The following is a 22,746-nucleotide window of genomic DNA, read 5'->3' as shown; positions in this document are numbered from 1 at the left end:
TCTTAGCCACACGAAGCTAACTCCCGCATCCACCCCAGTGACATGGGCTGATGTTTTGAATGCAAAGGTGGTTGAGTGCAGTTGATTTGCCTTAGCCTGTGGAAGCACAGACCACGTAAAGCTCCTGTCTGGTAAACAGCAAAGCAGTTTCCCAGGAGGAAGACCGAGTTTTGCACACCAGTGCTGGCTAGAGGGCCACGGCCTGCGTGCCAAAGCCAGTGAGGCAAGGAGTCATACTACTGTTGCTGAAGCCTTGCTGGTGGCCAGGGGATAGCATCTGTAGTGGCTTACAGGATCCCACTAACTGTTATCTACCATGACAGGCAGTCGGCAGAGTCACCCAACAGCATAGGGCCAACTTCCTTGTCGTGGGGGTAGGGTGGTGCTCAAAGGTCTGATGATGATCTGGATGACCATATTGGTCCTGGAGAACTGTAAATGGAAAGAAGGTTTCTTAGTATGGATGAAGGGGCGACCCAAGCCAAGCAACCAACTGAGCTTGGGTGACCTTGGATAGGCGGTCATTTAAATGGTAGCTGTCCCGGCAGCGAACCGAACCACTTGTGGGGAGGTTCTTAAATGCACATTCTGATTCCCAAAAGGATTCTGGGCATCTGTGAAAGGTTAGGAGTGCCTCAATCCTCCTCTCTTTTCTTTTCTATATATGGTGACAATAATGAGTGAAAGTGAATGTGTTAGTGAGCTATCGAGTGCGATCAATAAACCAGATGGATGCAATATCACAAGTGTTACCATGAATCCCAAGGGAGAGGCAGAAAAAGGTGCAGTCAGTATCACATCACTGGAGAGGTGGGCTCGACAGAAACATAAGTATATATATAAAGGGATTGCTGCTTTATATACTCAGTAAAAGTTTAAATTAATGCAAGCTTTAACAACCATCTTTATTTAACATAGATGTTTTTCTTAATAAATTAATTGTTGGTGAATTTCTTATTTTTGTGCCGAGGGTGATTTCTGACATAGATCTGTAGTTTAGTTACAATAGTTGTGAAATTTAGCACATTACTGCTAATATGGTATTGTATTCTTTGTTTAGAAGCTTATTTTGAAACTTTACTTCACATATTGTATGTGTAAAATCAAATTGAAATGTCTGCAGATAAAACGCATACCAAGCATATTATGTATGCTTTTTAAGTTTTGTAAAGGATATAATGCTATACAAACAGTAAAAAATACTTGTAGTGTATGGGGAAGATGCTCTTAAACATTGATCATGTCAAATGTGGTTTTGTAAGTTTTGTTTGGGAAATTTTGAATTAAAGGATACAAAACATATAGGGCATCCAAAAACTGTCAACGAAGAAAAATTCCAGAAAGAAATAGTTAAAAATTGACAAATAAAAACTAGTAAACTTGCAACAAATCTTAGTATGTCACCAACATGATGATTGTATTCCACATGCATTACATGAAAAAAACAAACTGGATCAAGTAAAATTTTGTCTGACAAAGGTAAGCGGCTGTAAGGTTTCATTTTATTTTTAAATTAGTTACACATTTTTATCATAAAAAAACTTTTCTTACAGATGACAAAATACAAATAAATAGCAAATTTGCCAGATATTTCTGGTCTTCAGAAATTTTCCCTTGATGTAACAGAAAATTTCTTATAATATGTCGTAATTGTTCGGTTGAGTACTGAGGTACCACCATATCTGATTAACACAATTTTGATATATGCGATAGCATCAAGATATTTATAAATCACGTTAATCAAAAGATACCTGTATTTAACATCATGCTAAAATTATGGATTGCTACGTATGTAGATGTGTTGTGGTGATTTGGTATAATTTGAGAAAATGAGATAGAGTTATTTGAATATATTGAAAATAAGTTCAAATTTTTTCCACAAGAAACAGAGAAAAATTTTTCCAATATTCAAATCATTCTAAATAATGCATTATATTCCAGTATTGTACTACGGTTGTACTATCAAATTGTACTGCAATTACCTTTAATTCTATAATATATTTTCCAATTGGTAAAATTTCCTTAGGAATTATAAGTTGTCTCTGAGTTGTAATTTCTTCAGAAAAATTCATTTCCTTCTGTCTCTCATCAAAAACTTTCCAGAAATAAAGAACATCATTACTTAATTCACAAGACGTGGTCAGGTCAACTTCCAGCATGATGTCATGATTGTATTGAATCTGAAATTTTAATTATTGTTTGATATAAAAGAAAGTTATTTCGATTTTAAATCACTAATAAACTTTAATGTTAATGTTAATTATATATCTGAATATACTAAAATCAAGGTATTTGATTTTAATTTAACATAATTTTAAAAAATAATAACCTTAAAATAACTAAAAAGTCAACTGAATAAATGGGTTCTTTCCAGGGCTGTGGAGTCGGAGTTGCGGAGTTTTGGTGTTTTGGCCAGAGTCGGAGTCGGAGTCGGAGTCCGTAGATTTTTACGCGACTCCACAGCCCTGGCAGGACTGTGGACTCGGAGTCGTGGCGTTTTGGTGTTTTAGCCGGAGTCAGAGTTGGATTGGTAAGGAAAAGTCGGAGTTGGAGTCGGTAGATTTTTACGCGACTCCACAGCCCTGGTTCTTTCACCACACATTATCAAAAAAATAAACTAATAAATCAATATTTATGTATTTTATATTATTGAAATACCAATACTTAACAAATTTTGAATTAACATGTCATTAAAACTGGATTCTGAGAAGGCTGCACTATCAGATCTACATTTTGTATGTCATGAGGATGTGTCTCTTGAGTTCTCTAACAGAGAACTCAAGAGACACGCTCATACACTAAAACTGTATGCCTAACCTTAAACTACAAATGCCATATTTAACAGGAAAATAATCTCTGAAGACATCTTTACAATTTATTTTTTTCAAATTTATTCTCTGTAAACTGTTTTATGATATTTATAGTTTGTGTTCCAAAGGGCAATACCAAGTTTGAGACAAATTCCACTCACCCTAGTGAGAATGCCCAAACTATATATTAAATTAAAGCTTGTGATGATAGGAATACAACAGTACCAGTTTCAAGTCAGCTAACTAGAAAAAAGAGGCAAAAATTGCACTTTTTCATCCTCTATGGATCACTTGATTTTTGCACTTAACTTGTAAAAACACAATAAACTGACAGTAGAAGACACCAATCAAATGCAACAAGTATCACTTTTCAAATGTGTTTTACTCTACTTGATTTTCTTAATACAAACATTGATGATTCTATCTTACAATAGCAACATAAACACTGCAATTGCTTGCACAAAGTTTCAGAATTTCAAAAGAACAGGAGAAACAACTACCGTGCAATAAGTTCTCAAAAGCATCATCTTGTCTACAATTATTAGAAATACTTTGCATAAAAATAAGTGTAATGTATACTATGAAAATGACCCGTTTCCTCTAGTTTTCCAACTTGAAACTAGTAATATCCCCTCTCATCATAAGCTTTCATTTGATGTAAAGTTTGGACATTTTCCTCATGATGACCATAATTCATCCTAAACTTAACAATGTTTTTTCATAATATGGTTCAGTAGCTCAATGGATACATCAGAGATTATAATTTCTGCACTACAACTTCAGAATTAAAAACAGTTTGCATACGCTACAATTTAATATTTATTGGTATAAAATCTTAAAGTAATTAAATAATCAATTGTGAAAGAAATTTTATACTTATTAAATATTACTTTTCGAATATCATTTCAGCATTCTTTTGATGAAAATTAGAATAACTGTTGAGTCATTCCTTTTTATAAAGGAACATTTCCACTTCTAATTAGTCTATTATATTAATTAATAAACATATATTTTAATACACATTGCTAATACTGTAATACAAATAACAATCAAACTTATGTAATCAAAAACTCCATTAAAAAAGCAAAAAAACATCATTAAGTCAACACTTTAAAGTTGTTCCATAAAAATTTTTACAAAATATAGTATTTCTAGATTAAATATATTTTTCTGAAACTCGTTTATTGATTCAAAAGAAGCGTGTAAAAGGTAATTTTCTCTTTAAATCAAATTAATATCATTATTTTTAGAGCCACTGCAGTGTTGCAATAGTTAACGAAGCGTGTCAAACATATGCGGCAACTCATGAATGTAAAATATATTTCGGTAGACAGACGAGTAAAGGTTTGCTAGAAATGTGCAGCGTCATGATTCTAAATTTAATTTCAGTGAAATGAATTTTGTAATGCAGCATTCAATAGCATAAATTTACCATTTAATATATAATACATTTAAATGCCTGCATTTTATATTTCTTTCAATAATTCTATATTTTTAACGAATCAAAAAATTCAATTATTTAAAATTTTATACAATACCTTCTTTTCTATAGTTTGATCTATGAATTTGATCTGTGGCTTTTGGCAAAACTGGTACAGGACAAAAACGTTGGTCTTTAGGCTGGCACAGCTATATTTGTTGTGAGCAATGACGGTCATCCAATATTCTCCAACACTGAAATAAAATAACGAATAAAATATATTAAATAAAATTGCTTTCTTCAAAAATCCAAATTTATTCATTAAAAAGTTTTTTATCTATCTATTTTAGATCATTTTTCAGATAGAAATTGCAAATATTTGAAAATGGAACATTTGTTAAGAATTTAAAGTTGGATATAGAAATTTAAAATTATGTAATAAAGGGTGGAGTAAATTAACCTGATAGTTTTTAAATTAAAATAATATACACTTCATGTTATTATGCTAAATTAATTTATCATAATCCTGTACTTAGGGTGCAAGTATGCAGATGCGAAGTTAAAGCGAGCGAGAGGTTGCGAGCGATTTAGTTTTCGCAAAGGAAAACCATGCACAAACAAGAAGCGAGAAATAACGCTGGCGAGAGCGAATTTCTGGTTCTCGCACATATCTGACAGGTTTTGATATTTATCGCGTCTCACCTCTTCTCGCCACATATTCTCACTCGCTCGGAAAATTCACTCACTCGCGTCTGCATAGTTGCACCCTTAATCTCAAAGAATTTAACTTAAGATTAAATGATTTCTTATTGTATAAGAGATTCAAAAATATGTAAATATTGTATCTGTGAGCGAGAATCTTTTGTTGTCTACATGTTCTTTCAATTATTCCCTAAATCTTTGCATGACTTTTTACAGATCATACTTTTTGCAACTTCATCCCCAACAGTCCACTTCAACTATGCCAGAGTGTGAACCATTACCCCATACTGCTGAAGCCACAGATCCTGGTATTCAATATCACATGGCATAACTCCAATTCAAGGAAGAGGTGAAGCTTTTTGATGTAAAAAACTAAATTTACTCTTACAGCTGCACTTCATCTCGGAAGAAATGTGATCAATCATTCCAAAAGTTGCTACACCACCAAGCAGTAGCCTTAACACTGTGTAAGGTTGCTTGTATAACTTATGAGAATTCTATAAAACAAAATGTATTTTTATTGTCTCTTTCTGAAACTGTGTCTTCTTTTACTTGTTTTTTTTTACCATGTGGTAAAAATTAACAAAATTGTATTATTATTATTTTTATTATTATTATACACAAATAGTACACATTTCAACTGTTACTAAATGGCTTTGAGTTATACAGCACTTGCGCTCAAGATCACTCTCCCATCCCTAAAGTTTCAGTCATGGCCATATTTAATAACTATCAGGTTAATCTGCTGCATACTATATAAATAAGTTATAAATACATATTAAAATATATACAATATAAATATAATGACATACAAGTTAATACCAAGAGAATGAAAAGCCCAAAACAAGGACAAGGCTAGAAAGAAATCATAGCATTATCTTGTGAACACACTTAACAATCTTTCACATCCTCCTGACAATAATTAATACATTTAAGAATTCAAATTAAACAATAATTAATACAGTTATAAAATTATTTTTGGATTAATGGCAAACGATCAGCCGAAGTATTGGATATTTTCTGCAACATTAATGTTTAGTTGCTAATTTGACTAGAGATAGGTGGATATGTTGTCATCTTATATTAATTTTAATATAAATAAGAAATTACACATCAATGCAAAATTTCCAACAAAGAAATTCAATAATCTAACATTTTGGACCACTATCTCATCAGCCCTGTTCAGGAACTGTGAAATGGAAAACCATTCTATAAATAGAATGCCTTTGTGTTCTAATGTTTAAAGTTTCGAATACATTCCAATAAAGGCTGTGACATATGTTATATGACACGTATATGTCATATAACATACGTCACAGGATTCCTAAAAAGAAAACGTATAGAATTTCAATTAAATTGAACCAACATTTTCAACATTTTGAAACACATCTTCTGCATAAGAAAGATGAATCAAATGTCAAGTAAATTTTACAAGTTAGAATTATTAATTTATAACATTTTTTCATTAAATAATTTGCATTCAAATAAAACAAAATCTTTATAAATAACTTTAAAATTATTCTACATAGAATAGTGTGTCCTAATTAGCATCCTAATCCAAAATTAAAATATCCTAAATCCTGAATATTAGTGATGATTATACTCATCATCATAATTATCTTGATTCCTGTTAATATAATGTTCTATTTGTCTAATGTTCTGGCAATTCTGTAAACATATCGAATAATGTGCTCCATGCTATTTTTTCCCAAATTTTCAGTCTATTGTATATTATGGTTTATCAATTTACGACATAGTTGCCCCTTCTTTTTTAAATAACATCACAAAAGAACTTGACAAAATTTATTTAATGTTAAATTTACTGTACTTATCATCCAAACGTCGCCAAATCCGGACTAGGTCTTCCAATTTTTAAAGAGTGCGTCAAATACTTCAACCGTTTGCACTTACATAAATATTTTAATGGAAATACACAGTCGGATTGGCTACGATTAACAATTCCTCACTGAAACTTGCCTAACACATCATGTGTTTGTGTTTTACTCCCTTTTACAGACTGAGCATTTCTCAAAGATCATACTTTTATTGTATCTCTTGTAATATGATAGATTTTGAAAATTTACTACATGAAGATTTTAGTCATTTTAAATGCATTTGTTTTCTTTATTTTCTGTTTACACTTGTATTTTTTTATATTATATTTTATGTATCTGGGTTATACTGTTAATCGAGGGGTGGAAATCTTTTGTCATTTACACGACATTTCCATTTGCAAAAATGAAAATAAATACAATTAATTAAATTGCTCAAAAATTACTTTTTTGAGATCTTTTAATCATAACTTAAGAACATGAGCCACTTTTTCAATGCAATAAATTGTAAACATTTAATTACTTTTTTCATTAGTAATGGTCATATCTTAATTTCCAACAGTCACTCTACCACAGGATTTATTCTAAATAAATCTACACTTCAAAAAAGTAAGTGGCAATGGATAGAAGTCTTTTTAAAGCAGAAAATTTGCTTAAATCATTAATTAAAATATTAACATATTAACTTTAGTACTACTCTTGTTGTGTATTTACTTTTTTAATAAAACTATTTTAAAAAATTTTAAGCAATTCCAAGCAAAACTCTAGACAAATGCATCAATAAAATACTACAGAGACTGGCAGTAAGTCAATTCACTGCAAAACAATGAAGTAGGTCTATTTAAAACAGATGAATTGCTAAAAAAAAAAATTAATTTGGCCACTAATTTCATTAGTGGTTGATTTAATTTGATCTCTTTTAAGTTTTAATTATAAATTAATTAATTTAATTAAAATAATTTCCTTTTCGCTATTAAATTAACACTCAGTTAAATTTTTTATCCACTCATTCCAATAGAAACTTCAATTCTGTCCTTATTTTTAACTATTTTTTAATCATGAATAATTATTTTGTTTGAAAAATCAAACTGTTTTCTCAACTTCCAGTAAAAATCTAAAATTACTTAATACATTAACATTTGTTATATTCTATTCTAATAAAAGTAAGCCTATTGCTAGCAAAATAAAGATCAAAGTCTTTCTTAGTATCTTCTGTACAAATAAATCAAATCATGTGCATTAAATTATAATCATACACATCATGATATAATTCATTAAATAAAATGAATAAACTTTGATATTTATTAATTTGAACTTCAATTATTAGTTATCACCTCATGCTAATTGCTATAATATACTCATTCTATACTCTATACTAATTTAAACATTATGACACAGTTAAAAGCAGGGCTGTGGAGTCGGAGTCGTGGAGTTTTGGTGTTTTAGCTGGAGTCGGATTCAGATTGGTAAGGAAAAGTCGGAGTCGGTAGATTTTTACGCGACTCCACAGCCCTGGTTAAAAGTCCAGTTTTGAAAGTGTAAAATATTAAGCAAATAACAAAAAAAAAAAATCCATTCCATAATTTTAAAAATATTCATATTTTAAATTTACCAACAGAAAATCAAAATTCCGTTAATAAATTTAACTTTTCCAAATAACACAAATCATAAAACAATTCATACAAATATGGACATTAATTGTAAAGTGTACATTCAATTTGTAATTTATGAATTATTAGTTTTATAAATTATAAACCTTTTAAAAATTTAACAATACTTTCTGCTTTCTTAAGGTTTTCCTTCCTGAAAGAAATAAGCGTTTTCTCGGGTATCATGGATTCAGTCAGGCACACAATGCATTGCAGGGATGGTAATAGTGTGGCCCACTGGTAAAACTGCTTAGGAAATTTCTGATGTTACAACAAATATTCAAACCTGCATCTGTCAGAAGCAGCAGGTCAATGACATATGCAATTAGGAAATTTAACAGTATTATCACTGTACAAAATTCACATTTATTAATATATTTTGCTATAGTTCACAACATTAATTCTACATATTTTTCAAGTTTCATCAATTTGGTTTAAAATGTGGATGTGATATTTTGTATAAGAAATTCTTCTGTATACATAATCTATTTGATACTTAAAATTAAAATGTCATATATTTTTTAAACTGTATTAAACATATTCACTTAAATTTTACATTCTTAAAATTTTATACTTGTATATGACAGTAAACAATCAAATTGTCTGTACCATACACAAGTCGGCAATTATTTAAATATTGGAAAAGGCAGTCAGAAATTGAAATCTATCACTCTACTATTGCCTTTCATATGTTTGAACAATTTAATTGTTTATTCACATCTGATTAATAGGATATCTCTTAAGTATTAAATCTTTAGAGGTTTCAAAATCCAATTCAAAGAAATTTCAAAATTCCAGTTAATTTAACAAATTAAGTTAAATTTTTCTGTGAATATTTTATAATACCTTGTATAAGTGTGTTGAACTTTATCAGAACTAGTTATCAATTTTTTGGTTCCATCACCAAAATCCCACTCGAAGGTCAAATTTGTGCCAAACCAATATTGTGCATGGAAAATGGTTGTGCGATTCACTAATATCGAACCGGAATGACGAATCGAAGTCAAATTTCCCACTTTCTGAACCACGTGTATCACAATCTGTCCCGATAACACCATGCTGACATGATTCAGGGCTGTAATGTTGGCAACATATCTGCAAAAGTAAATAATGCTCATTAAATATATTATAAAACTGTCAATTTTAAAAAGTGCGAATAAAATTAAAATTTTACATAAATTTTCAAAATTATCAAGATAATTTAAAATACAAGAATTTTAAATTTGTTCTTAATACTTCATTAATGCTAAAACAAGTTTATTAAAGTTTTAGAGTTAATGAACTTCACTTTATAACATAACTTTATAATCATCATGAAGAATAGTTTCAAACTTGTTCTTTTTAGAAGTATGACAGAAAATATACAGATAAAATTTCTATATTTGTAAATAGAAAGATATTTTTGTTGGAATCAACGATCGAAATTATTGTCTAATGTTATACGATATCGTTATGTACAATGCATTGTGTCGCGATATTTTGTAGACATTCTTCCGTTATGTAATAAAAGGTTGGTGGCACTGTTGACCTCTCGGGGAACCGTTAGAGATGATGACCTCGTTTCACTCTCCCCTTTTCAGCGCTGACCTTCCGTGAGTCAAGACAGTGTAATCTTTGTGTATTCTTTGTTTCTTTGTTATATAACTAGTTACGCAAGTCTAACTCGTTTTTACTAATCTCTCTGACAAGCAAAATCTAGTCTAATAATTTTCTTATATTAAAAAAAATATATATAAGATGCACATACATCCCAGGTTCACGATAATTGTAGCGTAAGGATGGACTATTCGTTTTTCTCAGTTCTCCGAGTCCTAAATCCCATAAGAATTTGAGAGCAGTTTCGTCAGAAGGCAGAACATGAGCCACCATTGTCACTTCTTCATCGGAAGGTAGACTGACATTATTTCCCTCACAGATAATCTCTTCCTTTATCATGATGCAGATTTCAACACCTTTAAAATATAAAAATTTTAATATTAATATTTATTTAAATATTATAAATACATGTAATTCTCATAAAATTTCATACTAATACACAAGATTGAATGGTTGAAGATGTTAGGTATCTTCAATTCACACTCACATGTTCAACTTAGAAGTGCAAAAATAAAGTGGAATTCATTAAATTTTGAGTACATTTTTAATAGTTCTTGTGAAGTTTCATTTAAATACATTACAAATACACCAGGTTATCATAATTAAAGTACTCCTACTCAACACCATCTGGAGGGATGTGCAGTGGTCAAAATGCAACCAAATTTAATATGCTAATATTTCCAGACATATGGAAAAGATTTCTGTGGAGTAAAAATTTACTTCCAAAACTTATTATGGGACTTAACGCACTGTGAGTGGCAAAAACTACATAACATATGCATAATGCACACATGCTACAGTCAACTTCTGAGTATAAATTGCCTAAGACATGTGAAATATCTTATGTATTACTACAGATCAGCAATGATGGTTAGCAGTGATGGTATTTTACTATGCCTGAGTTTTCCTTTGTTGTGAAGGTATTTCATGAAAACAATAGCAATATGCACTTCAAGATCTACAACACCTTAAGAAATTGCACAAAGTATTTTTTGTCACTCAAAGTGCCACAAGGCTGTGGTAATAAGTTTTGAAACTAAATTTTCCCGTGGAAATCTCTTCCACATCTCTGGAAACATCAAATTTGGTAAACTTTGGACTGTTATATATCCTGCCTCACAATGTGAAATAGGGATACTTTAATTATGATCACTCTGCACCTTACATTTATATATGATATTTAAGATTACAGTTTTCAATCCTTATTCTTTAATATTGCAATTAAATTTGATTGCTACAGCAGCAGTATATATTAAGATAACATTCCTGAATCACTACACTTTACAAACCTTTAACATGCAGTCTATTTTATTAAGTAATCTAACATTTTCGGTCAATCAATTGACCTTCATCAGGATTGAAGAATTTTTAGATTTATGATGAACAAAACTCATTATGGAACGTTCTTAACTTTAAAAGTTTTCTTAACACCTATTGTGCAAGTTCGAAAATAGATAAATAAAATCTACAGACTGATAACGTATAAATATACGCATACACTAACTATACACAAAAACAAAAGTAAAAATAAAAATTAATAATAATAATAAAATAAATAAATAGAAAGATTGATAAATAAACAATTGATGTTATAACGGGCTCCAACTGATGCCTATTTTTTAGCTGTCTGTCCTTTTTTCTTTTGTTGATATGTTCATAATGCACCCACTCTCCATGCTGTGGAGACTTTATATGATTCTCTAAAGTTTATAGCCAGTCCTGCTAGACTGCTCTTGTGAATGTCAGGCTTCTGCATATTTCATAATCAGTTTGGTTCATCATAAATCAAAAAATTGTTTGGCCTTATAAACTTCATGTCCTTCTTAAGGATAGTGACATGTACAAAGCATTCAAAAAATTGATTCATAAGTATCACATATGCTCTGTCATTCTGTAGGTCACTCTGTCAGGTTGGTCAAGTCTGTCATCAGGCACTATTTTCATTTGCTCCCTGCACATTATTGTACATATCATTATTTGTTCTGCTGCAGCATATATCTGTGTAATGTTTATTATTACTATTAGTATTGTCTATTTTATACTACTGTACATGTTATTCTACTCTCAAGTTATGTATCATATTGGTTGATTTGTATCGGTCATCTCACCATCTGTTCATACTTCTTCTCTATTGTCATATTGTTTGTACGTTATTTCTCTGTTATTATGTATGTATTTACCTGTGCTTTGATATATCTCTGTATTTAACTCGATTATGCTCTGGCGGTATCGGGAGTAAATAAAGATAAAGATTCTGATAAAGGTCAATTAATTGACCAAAAACGTTAGATTACTTTAATAAAATAGACTGCATGTTAAAGGTTTGTAAAGTGTAGTTTGAGAAGAATTCCTAATTCACCAGATTCCAAATTAAATATCTTTGCCTACAGTGTAATTTGATGTTTGTTTAAATTTTAAAAGGACTGTTGTTTATAAAATGCATATTGTGATATTGTATTCATATTATAAATGCTATTATTATGCAAATATCCCTGATCATTTAAATAATCGTACAAAAGTAGCCCGATTTAATCCTGTAGTCATTTGGCTTATTACTATTAATTCAGGTTTCAATATCTTTGTAGATGTTTTTATATAAAACTAGCTGCAAGGACCTGCTTCGCTGCGTTTTTATTTGTTCGTACATTTGTATGTAATATAGTTTTTTTTTATATATATATAAAAGACTGTTTTTCTAAGTAATCTAGAATCTAGCTGCAAGGACCTGCTTCCCTGGGTTTTTAAAAAGCAACGATAGTGAAGATTAAGATAATTACATTATAGCCAATCTTACCCGTTTTCACAGAATGCAAGAATTAGGTCCCCCGTTTCCAAACTAATTAGAGACCTCATCCCGATTCTGTTTCTGAATGTCTCCTGTTCACGTCAAGTCAAACGAACTATTTTCAATGTTTCTGGAACGTTTACAATTGTTCTATAATCAAACCAATATTTGTTTGAACAAATTCGAACAAAACATTCGAAATAGAAAGCCACTTTCAACCACTTTCAGCCCCATATCTCCCGCACCCTTATAGCTATCGAGACGCAACCCCCCTGCTGCACGAATGGAGACTTGGGGTTACTACCACATACAAACACCATTCACATGCAATGTGTAGTTTTGGCGGAAAAGTGAAATATAGGGACATACATGTCCATTTTTATATATATATATATATAGATTTACTAGTTCTTTATCTAAAACTACTCTTTTTATCATGTTTTCTCTTACAAGTAACTTAAAGAACAATTATTGGCTTGACAGACTTAATATAGAATTAGTAGAATTTCATTTAATACTCAATTTAGGTTATTCTTCGGCTTTCTAAAATTATCTTGAAGAAATCAGGATTATACACACCCCAGTTCTTATTCTAAGATAAACTTTCCTACTTTAAGTAAGTAATTAAATTTCTCTATGAAACCAGACACTTTTCTAGGAGTACTCTCTATTCAAGTAGAAGTGCCCAATCTCTCATAGTGAAAACTTAAGAGTTCATCCTTCAGAAGCTCATAACTATGTGCAAGGGTGATGCAAGGATGATCAAGAAACAGAGAGAGAGAGAGGGGAGGTGAAAGAAGAACAAAGTGAAAGGACAGAAAGAATTGTCAAATACTTCCTCAAATGCAAAGCCTAGAAGAAAACAGAAGTTGATGATGATGATGATGATTTAAAATAAACAAAAATAACTTGCAAATTTTTAAATTTAAATACAATGCAATAAAAAAATCCAACAGTTTATATTATTGTTTGGCCTTAGTCAAGTTTTTCTGTTAAATATAATCAATTCTGATGCATGTCTGGCATTTAAATGTCTCACAGACAATAGATAATTTTTTAAATCAACAATGTTAAAAGGTAAACATTCAAACAGGATATTTTAATAAATATAACAATGATTTTGACAACTTCCTTATCTAAATAAATCATAAAAACACTTCATTAAATGACATTCATATTGAATTATCTACGTAGAAGAAAATAAGTTATTTTCACAATACAATTATTATATTATTTTCAGAATAAAATTGCTTTCATTTATCACACTTTATCTATGTCACACTAACAATATACAAACATTACTTTTTCTTGCATGACCTATTATCATAAAGAAATGATAAACAATCAAAAAACCAATATTTATACCAAACAAATTTATTTGTCGATAAATCAAACAAAGTCTACGCAAAAAGTTGGCGTAGATGCAGCGACTTTTTACATATTAATTAATGAAGCTTTCTAGTTAATGGCTATTGTGTATCCTTTTCAATTAATCTATGTTATAATTTACTGACAAACACTAATCAGCAAACGTCTATTCGTTAATTAAAATTAAGATTCATTCATCTTACTGGCTGACATTAATGGCTATTTTCTGAATGACTGATTATAATCTTAAATTATAATTTAAATATAATTTTTATCTGTAATGTTTGCTTGAGATAGATAATAGAAATGATTGAAACAGAATTAAACCTGCAATTCTCATAAAACAGTATATCTGGTAATGTCATTCAAGGAATTTAAAGCAGACTCTATCAACTTATATAAATTTGATATAGAAACATTACTATTAAACAATTTATTTCTCACAACAGACATACTATGAGCCATAAATTAAGTAAATACTGTATTAATAGGACATACATTTTAACATATAAATATAGAATTTATGTCCTTGTTATTAATTAAAGATGAGAACAATATCATGAATAATCAATTATAAAATCTGTACATATTTAGTAACTAAAACTATAATTATTAAAACAAAAACAAATATTCAGACAAAACACAAACATATTTATGGATGCTAGAAACAGAAAGAAACTTATGTTAATTTATAGAGAGAAGAGCTTTTTGGTGCCAACAAGTGAGTTATAAATGTCCTCTCAAGTCTGTGGGAAATAAATTTTTATAATTTCTTTGATAACAGCAGAGCAGCAACAATTACGGCTGGCTCATGGTGCCACTGAGTCTAATCATTACAAATAAAGTTTTTGTTTAATTATCCAGATTTATCTCATATCACACAAATAGATCCTCATTACTGACCTAAAACTGTTAGGAAATAAAGTCTTAACAAAATTTTTATAAATACAGTATATCAAACTTAAACATCTTACATCAGTGAATATTCCATTATCATTATGATTATTAAGTATACAAAATTTCAATACCTTCAGACAAATTAGACTAATATTTTTTTTTATTTAGAATGTTACTTATGGTTCTTGATTAGAGAGTTGCCATTGTTTTCTTCTATGTTTACTTCTGAATGTTTAAATCAATAAATGAGTTAGCTTTGATTCACCTCCTCCTTCTTTGATACTAATATTACATATTACATACTATAATATGATTAAGTGCTGGTTTCAAATCACCCTTGCTTTTTCAGAGGTGGTCGTAACTAGTGTATTATCATTACTCCATTCATAAAACACAATTGATGATTTGATTAGCTAATATGTGAGTGATAAGGAAATAAATGATTAAAATTAGTAAAGCGAACAATATATCTAAACATCAGGCAACAGTTTGGGAAACTGCAACGTTTTCAATGCAATTAATGACCATCTTTGAGTGTACAAGCAGTCAGATCAAAAACGTTCGTGTTTCCTCCAAATGTTATTCACTGTTAAAGTTATATTGTTTGCTTTATTAAATTAACTACAAGAGCTAGTTCAACTTGAGTAAATTTAATGATTAACAAATTAAAAACTTTGTGGAAAGTTCATTTAAAATAGAGCACAAAATTACAATTATGCAAACTAGACAAGTTCATTGTGCCAAATATAAATAAAGCAAGACTTGTTACACCAAATACTAATTACAATGACTGGCATAATCAGGTTATACCATTTTTATAATCATACTCCAACCGAATGCACAAGTGGAGAGTCGGCATTCGTAATCGTCGCACGACTGTACCATAACTATAATTAATTTATACGTCTGGGAGAAATCTTGTGTAATATAACAAGAAACGTATCTGCATACCTTGTAGGTGCTATGAGCCATTTTTTTCCTCCAGTGTTAGTAAATTTGGAATCATTTAACTTAAAATTATTTAATTATTGAAGTCAACAGCACACTGTTATATATATCTTTATGATAAGTTAAATTATTAATTTAGATCTAAATTGATTAGAAATATTTCCTGACCATTTAGCTTATGATAATTTAATGTTAATAACTTTTAAAAGAAATAAATTTATCATCAGTTTTTTTTTTATATGTTCAGATTTATTATTTTGACAATCATGTAAGAAAAAACAACACAATTTTAAAACTTTTATAGAGGAAAAGATCTTTTCATACCTCACTTAATCAAAATTTGAATTACTAAGAAACAAAACTTACTTATTGATCATATTATACAAGGTATGCACATAGTAGTCCTTAAACATAGACGTGTGTGAGAGATGCATAATATACAGCATACAGTAATGAAAGCAGCACGAAGACATAGAAGAATGAAAAACACATATTATAAATAAACGTGAGAAATGAATGAGAACACACAAATGAATACGAAAAATATACATTTTACTGTCTGTGCTCGATTTCAACATTAGCATTTTTTCACACTTTCTATTCATGCTCCTTCTATAAACGGGGTGTCCTTTCGTACAAAATTGGTCAAGCTCTATGCAATTTTGTAATTGACTTTTTTCTGTATTGTGCATCGTTTTCCATACAGGAGTGCTAACTTCTGAATTTTACTGCCAGGTGTGCTGTAAGTGGTCTCGTCTTGTAGTGGATAGTCACTTTACTATAACCATACATAACTTTAGCTACATCAGTTTATAGGTGTATAAGCATTTTACTATGCAACTGCAAATATTCCTTCCTAATTTATTCAAGACAGTCAAATATTTCCAAGAAAATATCAGTAGTTGAACTTTTATAAAATAATTTAACAATTTGCAGGGATAAGTTAAACTTTATTAGAAAATTTATTACTCAAATGTTATTTGTATTCCATTCTTCTTATTCATCGCTCAAACTACATTACAGATTCTTTTAAATTGCAAGAGTTCTTTTAGCTAATTTTATCTAATTAATATTTAAAAATAAAATTAAAGCCTTGACGCTACAACCGTAAAATGAGCCAAAATTATTAATGGGTTAAACATTCTACACATAACAAAAACGGTAATCTTCATATAAGTTTTTAATTAAATGGGATATCAATTGTTAAATTCCCGAAAAATTAAATATTACTTTAATAATCCAGATCTTTTGGAAAAGTTTGTCTTTATAAAGTAGTATTTCAAATAATTTTTATACCAATAATTAAATATAAGTTAGCTAAATTAATATTTGGAAATAATAAATACATATTTCCTTCATTTAAATGGATGATTACAATAATCATTAATGTGCATCATATTAGATGAGAAAAATTGTGATCTGCTTCACCAGACTGGAATGTTGTTATTGTTTCTGTTCCACTATAATGCTTTGCACGCACGTCAACTTTATATAAGATGTGGCCAATCACAACAATCAGCCGGAATAAAGAAAGAGGATGGAGTTCATTGTTGATTTAATTAAAAACGTGCTACCTGAAAAACTGATTTATCAACCTGTGTAATTTCTAGTTATCTTTAATTTATTATTTAAATATTAAAGATTAAACTGTTATAAAATTTACCTAAATGCTTTTAATTTTCAGTGTTTTGATACTAAAGTAAAGATTATTAATTCAAGTTTAGTGTTTTATACACAAAATATTAACATAAATTCATACTTTTACAAAAGATTAAATTTATTCACTAATATATAAAACTCAAAATATTATTTGATTCCAATTAATTAGCTCATCTGTATTAATGCTTTTTTATCACATCAGTTATTGCCAAGCTTTCTAACTTCTTTGTTCTAGAGACTTGACTTCAAGCAACCGAGCTACAGAAATGCAGGGGGATCGTTACCGAGACAGCTTTGTCAACTCTTCTGTATTGTTTTCTTATAATAGGGTTTTGTTTGTACGAGTGAAAAGAACACTTGTTTCATTCAGTTCAAGTGGCTTCTACCCTATTAAATAAGAAAATACTTGTGCCTTTTCCCACAATATTTGCATTGGTATTGAGCATTATATTAATGTGAAACTATTGCATATTTAATAGATTCTAGAATTCAAATTTTCTAGTTTTTAAAATATTAAAACGTTCTAATAATAAAACAAACCGATAAAGTTTTGGTTACAAAAAGATATTTAATCAGAAACATTCTTTCTGTAGAGTTTGACTGATATTGTCATATTTTAAGCGAATCATTCAAAGATAATGTTAAGATAAGTTCCAGCTTTGAACGAATCACGAACATTTTTGTCCTTGATTTAAGTTATCTTCTGCTGACAGAATAAACAGAGTAGAATTGTTTTAAACTTTAAAAATAACAGATTTGAATTTGGTAAAATAAATAAATACATAAATTGGAACTTGGAAAAGATACTAGAGATAAGAATAGAAAATAGAATGTGTTGCATACAATAGAAATTGATTTTTATCATTGAGATCTAAACTTTCTTTAAAATAGATGTCCAGTTCCATTGACAGTTGTAAAGAATCAAGTTCCTTTGGTTTGGGAAAATACGTTTTGAACCAAGTTGTAAGATATCAAGGAATTCTGGTGTTATGAAAAAAAAAAAAAGAAAGTTTAAAAATATGCTTGAATGACTTTCACCTTGAGAATGGTTACTACAAAAACCAAAATAAACAATGAGACTTTCTGTTTAACATTGCGTGCAATAAAATTTTCATGATAGTTGAAGAGAAGCATATCTGATTTGCCAATTTGAATGTACAAATCTTCTGACATGCAAGCATTAGTGAAATCTTGCCATGTTAAGTATGAAAGTAGTTCTAAACTATCCAAGACTGCTCATTTGAATCTTATTTTCCTAATAAGTTGATGGGTGAAAGTTTTCTGTAAAATAAAATATCAAAACCATAGAAGACCATTTAAGTGGAATTGACAACACCATGCAAAGATACAATAATTGTGATACTCTGGAGTTTTATTGAGGTTGTATTTTTTTTATAACTGTTATTTGGAAATTGTAATACTAAAAAGAAATCACATAATGTTAGACATTCGCATTTCATTGGTTCTACAGAAACAAAAACATTCTCGGGATGAAAGTCACTTAAGCATATTTTTCAGCTTTACTTCTTTTTTCCATAACACCAGATTCTTTGACATCTTACAATTTGGTTCAAAATATATTTTCTAAAAGCAAAGAAAATCTAATGCTAAAACAACCTCCTCCTTCACCTACAGTATCTTTCCCGAATTGAAGAAATTTAACAAAATCTTAATTCTGTACAAGTTGTGATTACTAGTTGCAGACAAATCATACGCTTTTGTTCCCGTACAAGAGAATAATGTTATTAATAATACAATCACTCAGAGAAGGAATAGAGAATACACATTATTGAGGGAGCTATGAGGAAATAATAATTTAAAATTTGTCAGAAGGTCTGTATAATCTTGACTTAGATATTGTTTTGTGAGAAACTTGTAAAATAAATATATAACATAGCACAGTAACAGAATATTATACGCTTTTAACAATTTCATTCTTATGAAGTCATAACAAATGCTAAATAACTACAAAACATCTTAATGAAAATAAAAGATCTGAAGTTATCAAAACGGGCACAGAACAATTGAAGGGCTGAGTGTAAAAGGGGCATAAGTAACAAAATTTGAATTTTCAACTACGGCCAATTTTTGTATCCTCAGACCATCTGTCAACATATTATGTAGTATTCTTCTGTTGGATGCCTCGTTGTAATTATATAACATAAAAATTTGCATTAAGATAATTGAGTGACAGGGCCTTTGCAAAAGAGGTGTATGCAATATTTTAAGATGGATGGATGAAATAGATAGCATTGCTACATGAATTCAAGAAAACACATTCAAAACTATGGAAAAACTTCACATAACATGCAGAGAACATGCTAGAAATGGAGAGGAATACATAAGGAATAAAAGGAAGACAGCCAGAAAGTCTGGATAGGGAATAATACATAGTTAAACTTTCAAAGTGTAATGCGGATTTTTCATTCTGCAATTATAATATGCTTACTCCAGAATAAAACAAACAGTATTTTCAGGAAACTTTTATGATCTTGAAGATTATAATGAGCAAAATACTTATCTTTTCATAATGAAGTAAGAATGCAGAAGATCATCTGTAAGTTATTACAACATTAAAAGAAATTACAAAAGAGCACAAAGACAGAAAAGATTTTTTACAAATATTTTTTGAAGGAAGAAAATTCAATAAAGACTTCACTCTGCTATAGTGCAAAGTATATGTGTGATGTGACTTGAGAGTTGCAAGAGGTATTATGCTTGAAAAGAAAATACAGACAAAATACTGTACGTTGTGTGTTTTGACTAATGCTGAAATGTACAAACTTCATGAAGTACAGTAAACAGTGTACCACAAAAAGAGTGAGTGTACTATCAAACTTTCAATGTGAAGTTCAATATCTGCTTTAAACCACAATAAGCAAACAGGTGCAAAGTATGTGACAAGGCTATCAATGACAAATCATTCAAGAAATCCATAGAATTTAAAATACAGTCGACCCCCCTATAATTACGGTCCCTATAATTACGATTCCTATAAAACTACGAATAAATTGCTACCGGTATCCGTAAAAAATAGTAAAAGTTCCCTATAAACACCTCAAACGTCATCGGGCAGCCGAACTACTTTCCCGCCGTCCGTAGCGCCACGCTACGGAGAGATTTCTATCGTCTGGACAGTATTATATAAATTATATATAAATTAGGTACTGTACATATAATTATATATTAATTATATATAAATTAGGTACTGTATATATAATTATATATTAACTTATTGTAACTTTGTTATAATTAAATATATAATTTCCGCCGTCTAGCGTGGCGCCACGCTACGGAGATTTTTACGCTAACTATCGTCTGTCAGTATGTAAATTAGGTACCGTAAGTCTAATACAGTACTGTAATTTTATACATTTCTTGTGAAAGAAACATTTCTTATTCAACGGCGATTAAAATTATTTATATTAATGATGTCTCCGAAGTTCTACGAAGTTTTCACAGAAAAATAAGTTGTTAGAAATCGGCCGCTCTTTGCTGAGCTGTTCCGCGACGAAAACAATGTTGAGCAATGGCAATGTCGAATGGTGACACTCGGTAAGTAATCCTACAATTTTTTGTTTATAGCGTAGTTTATACGGATTATTCCCAAAAAATATATACGTATTTTGGAAATGTTGAGTCGGATTAGTCTAGAATCGATTAATTTTATGGAAGAAAATCTTTCAAACAGCCGTAGTCCGTAAACTTGATACGTGTCGGGTTGTGATTGGAAGGATTCATAAGAAATCGGATTCCTAAAGAATGGAACATATCTCTGTCTTATAGGGGGGTCGACTGTACATCAATCCAATGCAGATGCTGGGTATGAGAAACTAAAAAAGTGATCATAGATTTCTAAAATCAAAAACCATGATAAACTTTTAATAACATCTGACCTATATCAGACTCTGTCCACACCAATGATTTATATAGAAACTATGTTATATTTAAGGCAATTGTAGGTTTATAACCTTGGCTTTCACATATGTAACATTGACAATGGTTATATGTGTGTATGGCCTGAGAGTATGGCTAGAAAAAGCCCTGATGAAACTATATCATGCCTTTGGAAGATTTTACCAGAAATTCAAAGAAATCATAATCATCCATACAATATTTAGTTGTCTTCCTGAATTTTTGTAGAGGGAAAAATAAAACTTTAATATAGCTGTATTTTGGATGTAACACACCCTGCCAAAATCTTTGAAACTGTGATACATTTATATTTAGTATCTTGACAAACCAACCTACTTGGATGGAGACGTCTCACAGATAGAAAAGCTTAAACACAAAATACAGTACGTTTTTACCGTCTGCAACAAACCTGAAGGATATTTCACATAGTACTTGAAATTTCATTTGGAAGTTTCAAGCATTTTGGAGCTTATTTCAAGTATTAAATTAATAGGAAGCTATCTATAAGGAAGGAGAAAGCTGACGTGCAGAAATGCAGGACACTAAAGTTTGATGATCCAAAGCCATTGTTATATTTTCCAAACAACTGGTATTTATCTGCTGATAAGAAGAAGGATGCAGTATCACAAAGAGAGATACTGCATCCTTTCGAAGATGCTGATGTCTAACTGAAGTGGCCAAAGGGTAAGCCAATTTCCAACAAATAATATAATTACCTCTGCTAAATGCATGATTATATTCCACAACAGACAAGAGTTTGTTTTTTCTTAGTATTAAACATAGGAAATACAGGAAAATGTTTTATTTGATGCTAACAAAACAAAATGTTACATTTCTCAAAAAAACATGCTTTTGTTGCATATGCCAACTTTTATACTCAACTCTTCAATATATCATTGTTTAAAATGATATATTGTACTAAAATAATTCCAAAATTAATGAATGATAACATTTATGAAGAAATTTGGCAATCACAAGCACCTAATTAATAACTTTTTCAGAGAAGATAAAATAATTTATAAATATTTCATATTCATACTTAATATCAAATAGTACTATCTTCTATCAGACAAACAACACAGATAATTTATACTTCCAACACCAATAACAGCTTCACGTATATTAGAAATGTATACACACTGCAAGTGTTAATAACTAATTAAGT

At 29.9% G+C, this 22,746-nt stretch overlaps 1 protein-coding gene across 1 annotated transcript in view; it reads right to left on the bottom strand.

The window, feature by feature from the left end:
- LOC111622242 overlaps positions 1-22,746 on the bottom strand; it is a 118,150-nt gene that overhangs the window by 54,485 nt on the left and 40,919 nt on the right. The window contains exons 16-19 of the mRNA XM_023364594.1: positions 10,161-10,365; positions 9,260-9,508; positions 4,349-4,484; positions 1,983-2,180 (exon numbers count right to left, since the gene is read on the bottom strand). Of these exons, the coding sequence (XP_023220362.1) occupies positions 1,983-2,180; positions 4,349-4,484; positions 9,260-9,508; positions 10,161-10,365 (788 nt within the window). The remainder of the gene's footprint in view (positions 1-1,982; positions 2,181-4,348; positions 4,485-9,259; positions 9,509-10,160; positions 10,366-22,746) is intronic.

This window comes from Centruroides sculpturatus, unplaced genomic scaffold, assembly GCF_000671375.1.
Source record: "Centruroides sculpturatus isolate CEXI.00-Female unplaced genomic scaffold, Cexi_2.0 scaffold219, whole genome shotgun sequence".
Taxonomy (NCBI): Eukaryota; Metazoa; Arthropoda; class Arachnida; order Scorpiones; family Buthidae; genus Centruroides; species Centruroides sculpturatus.
Note: the sequence above shows the minus strand (reverse complement) of the source record. Positions and strands in the feature narration are given on the sequence as shown.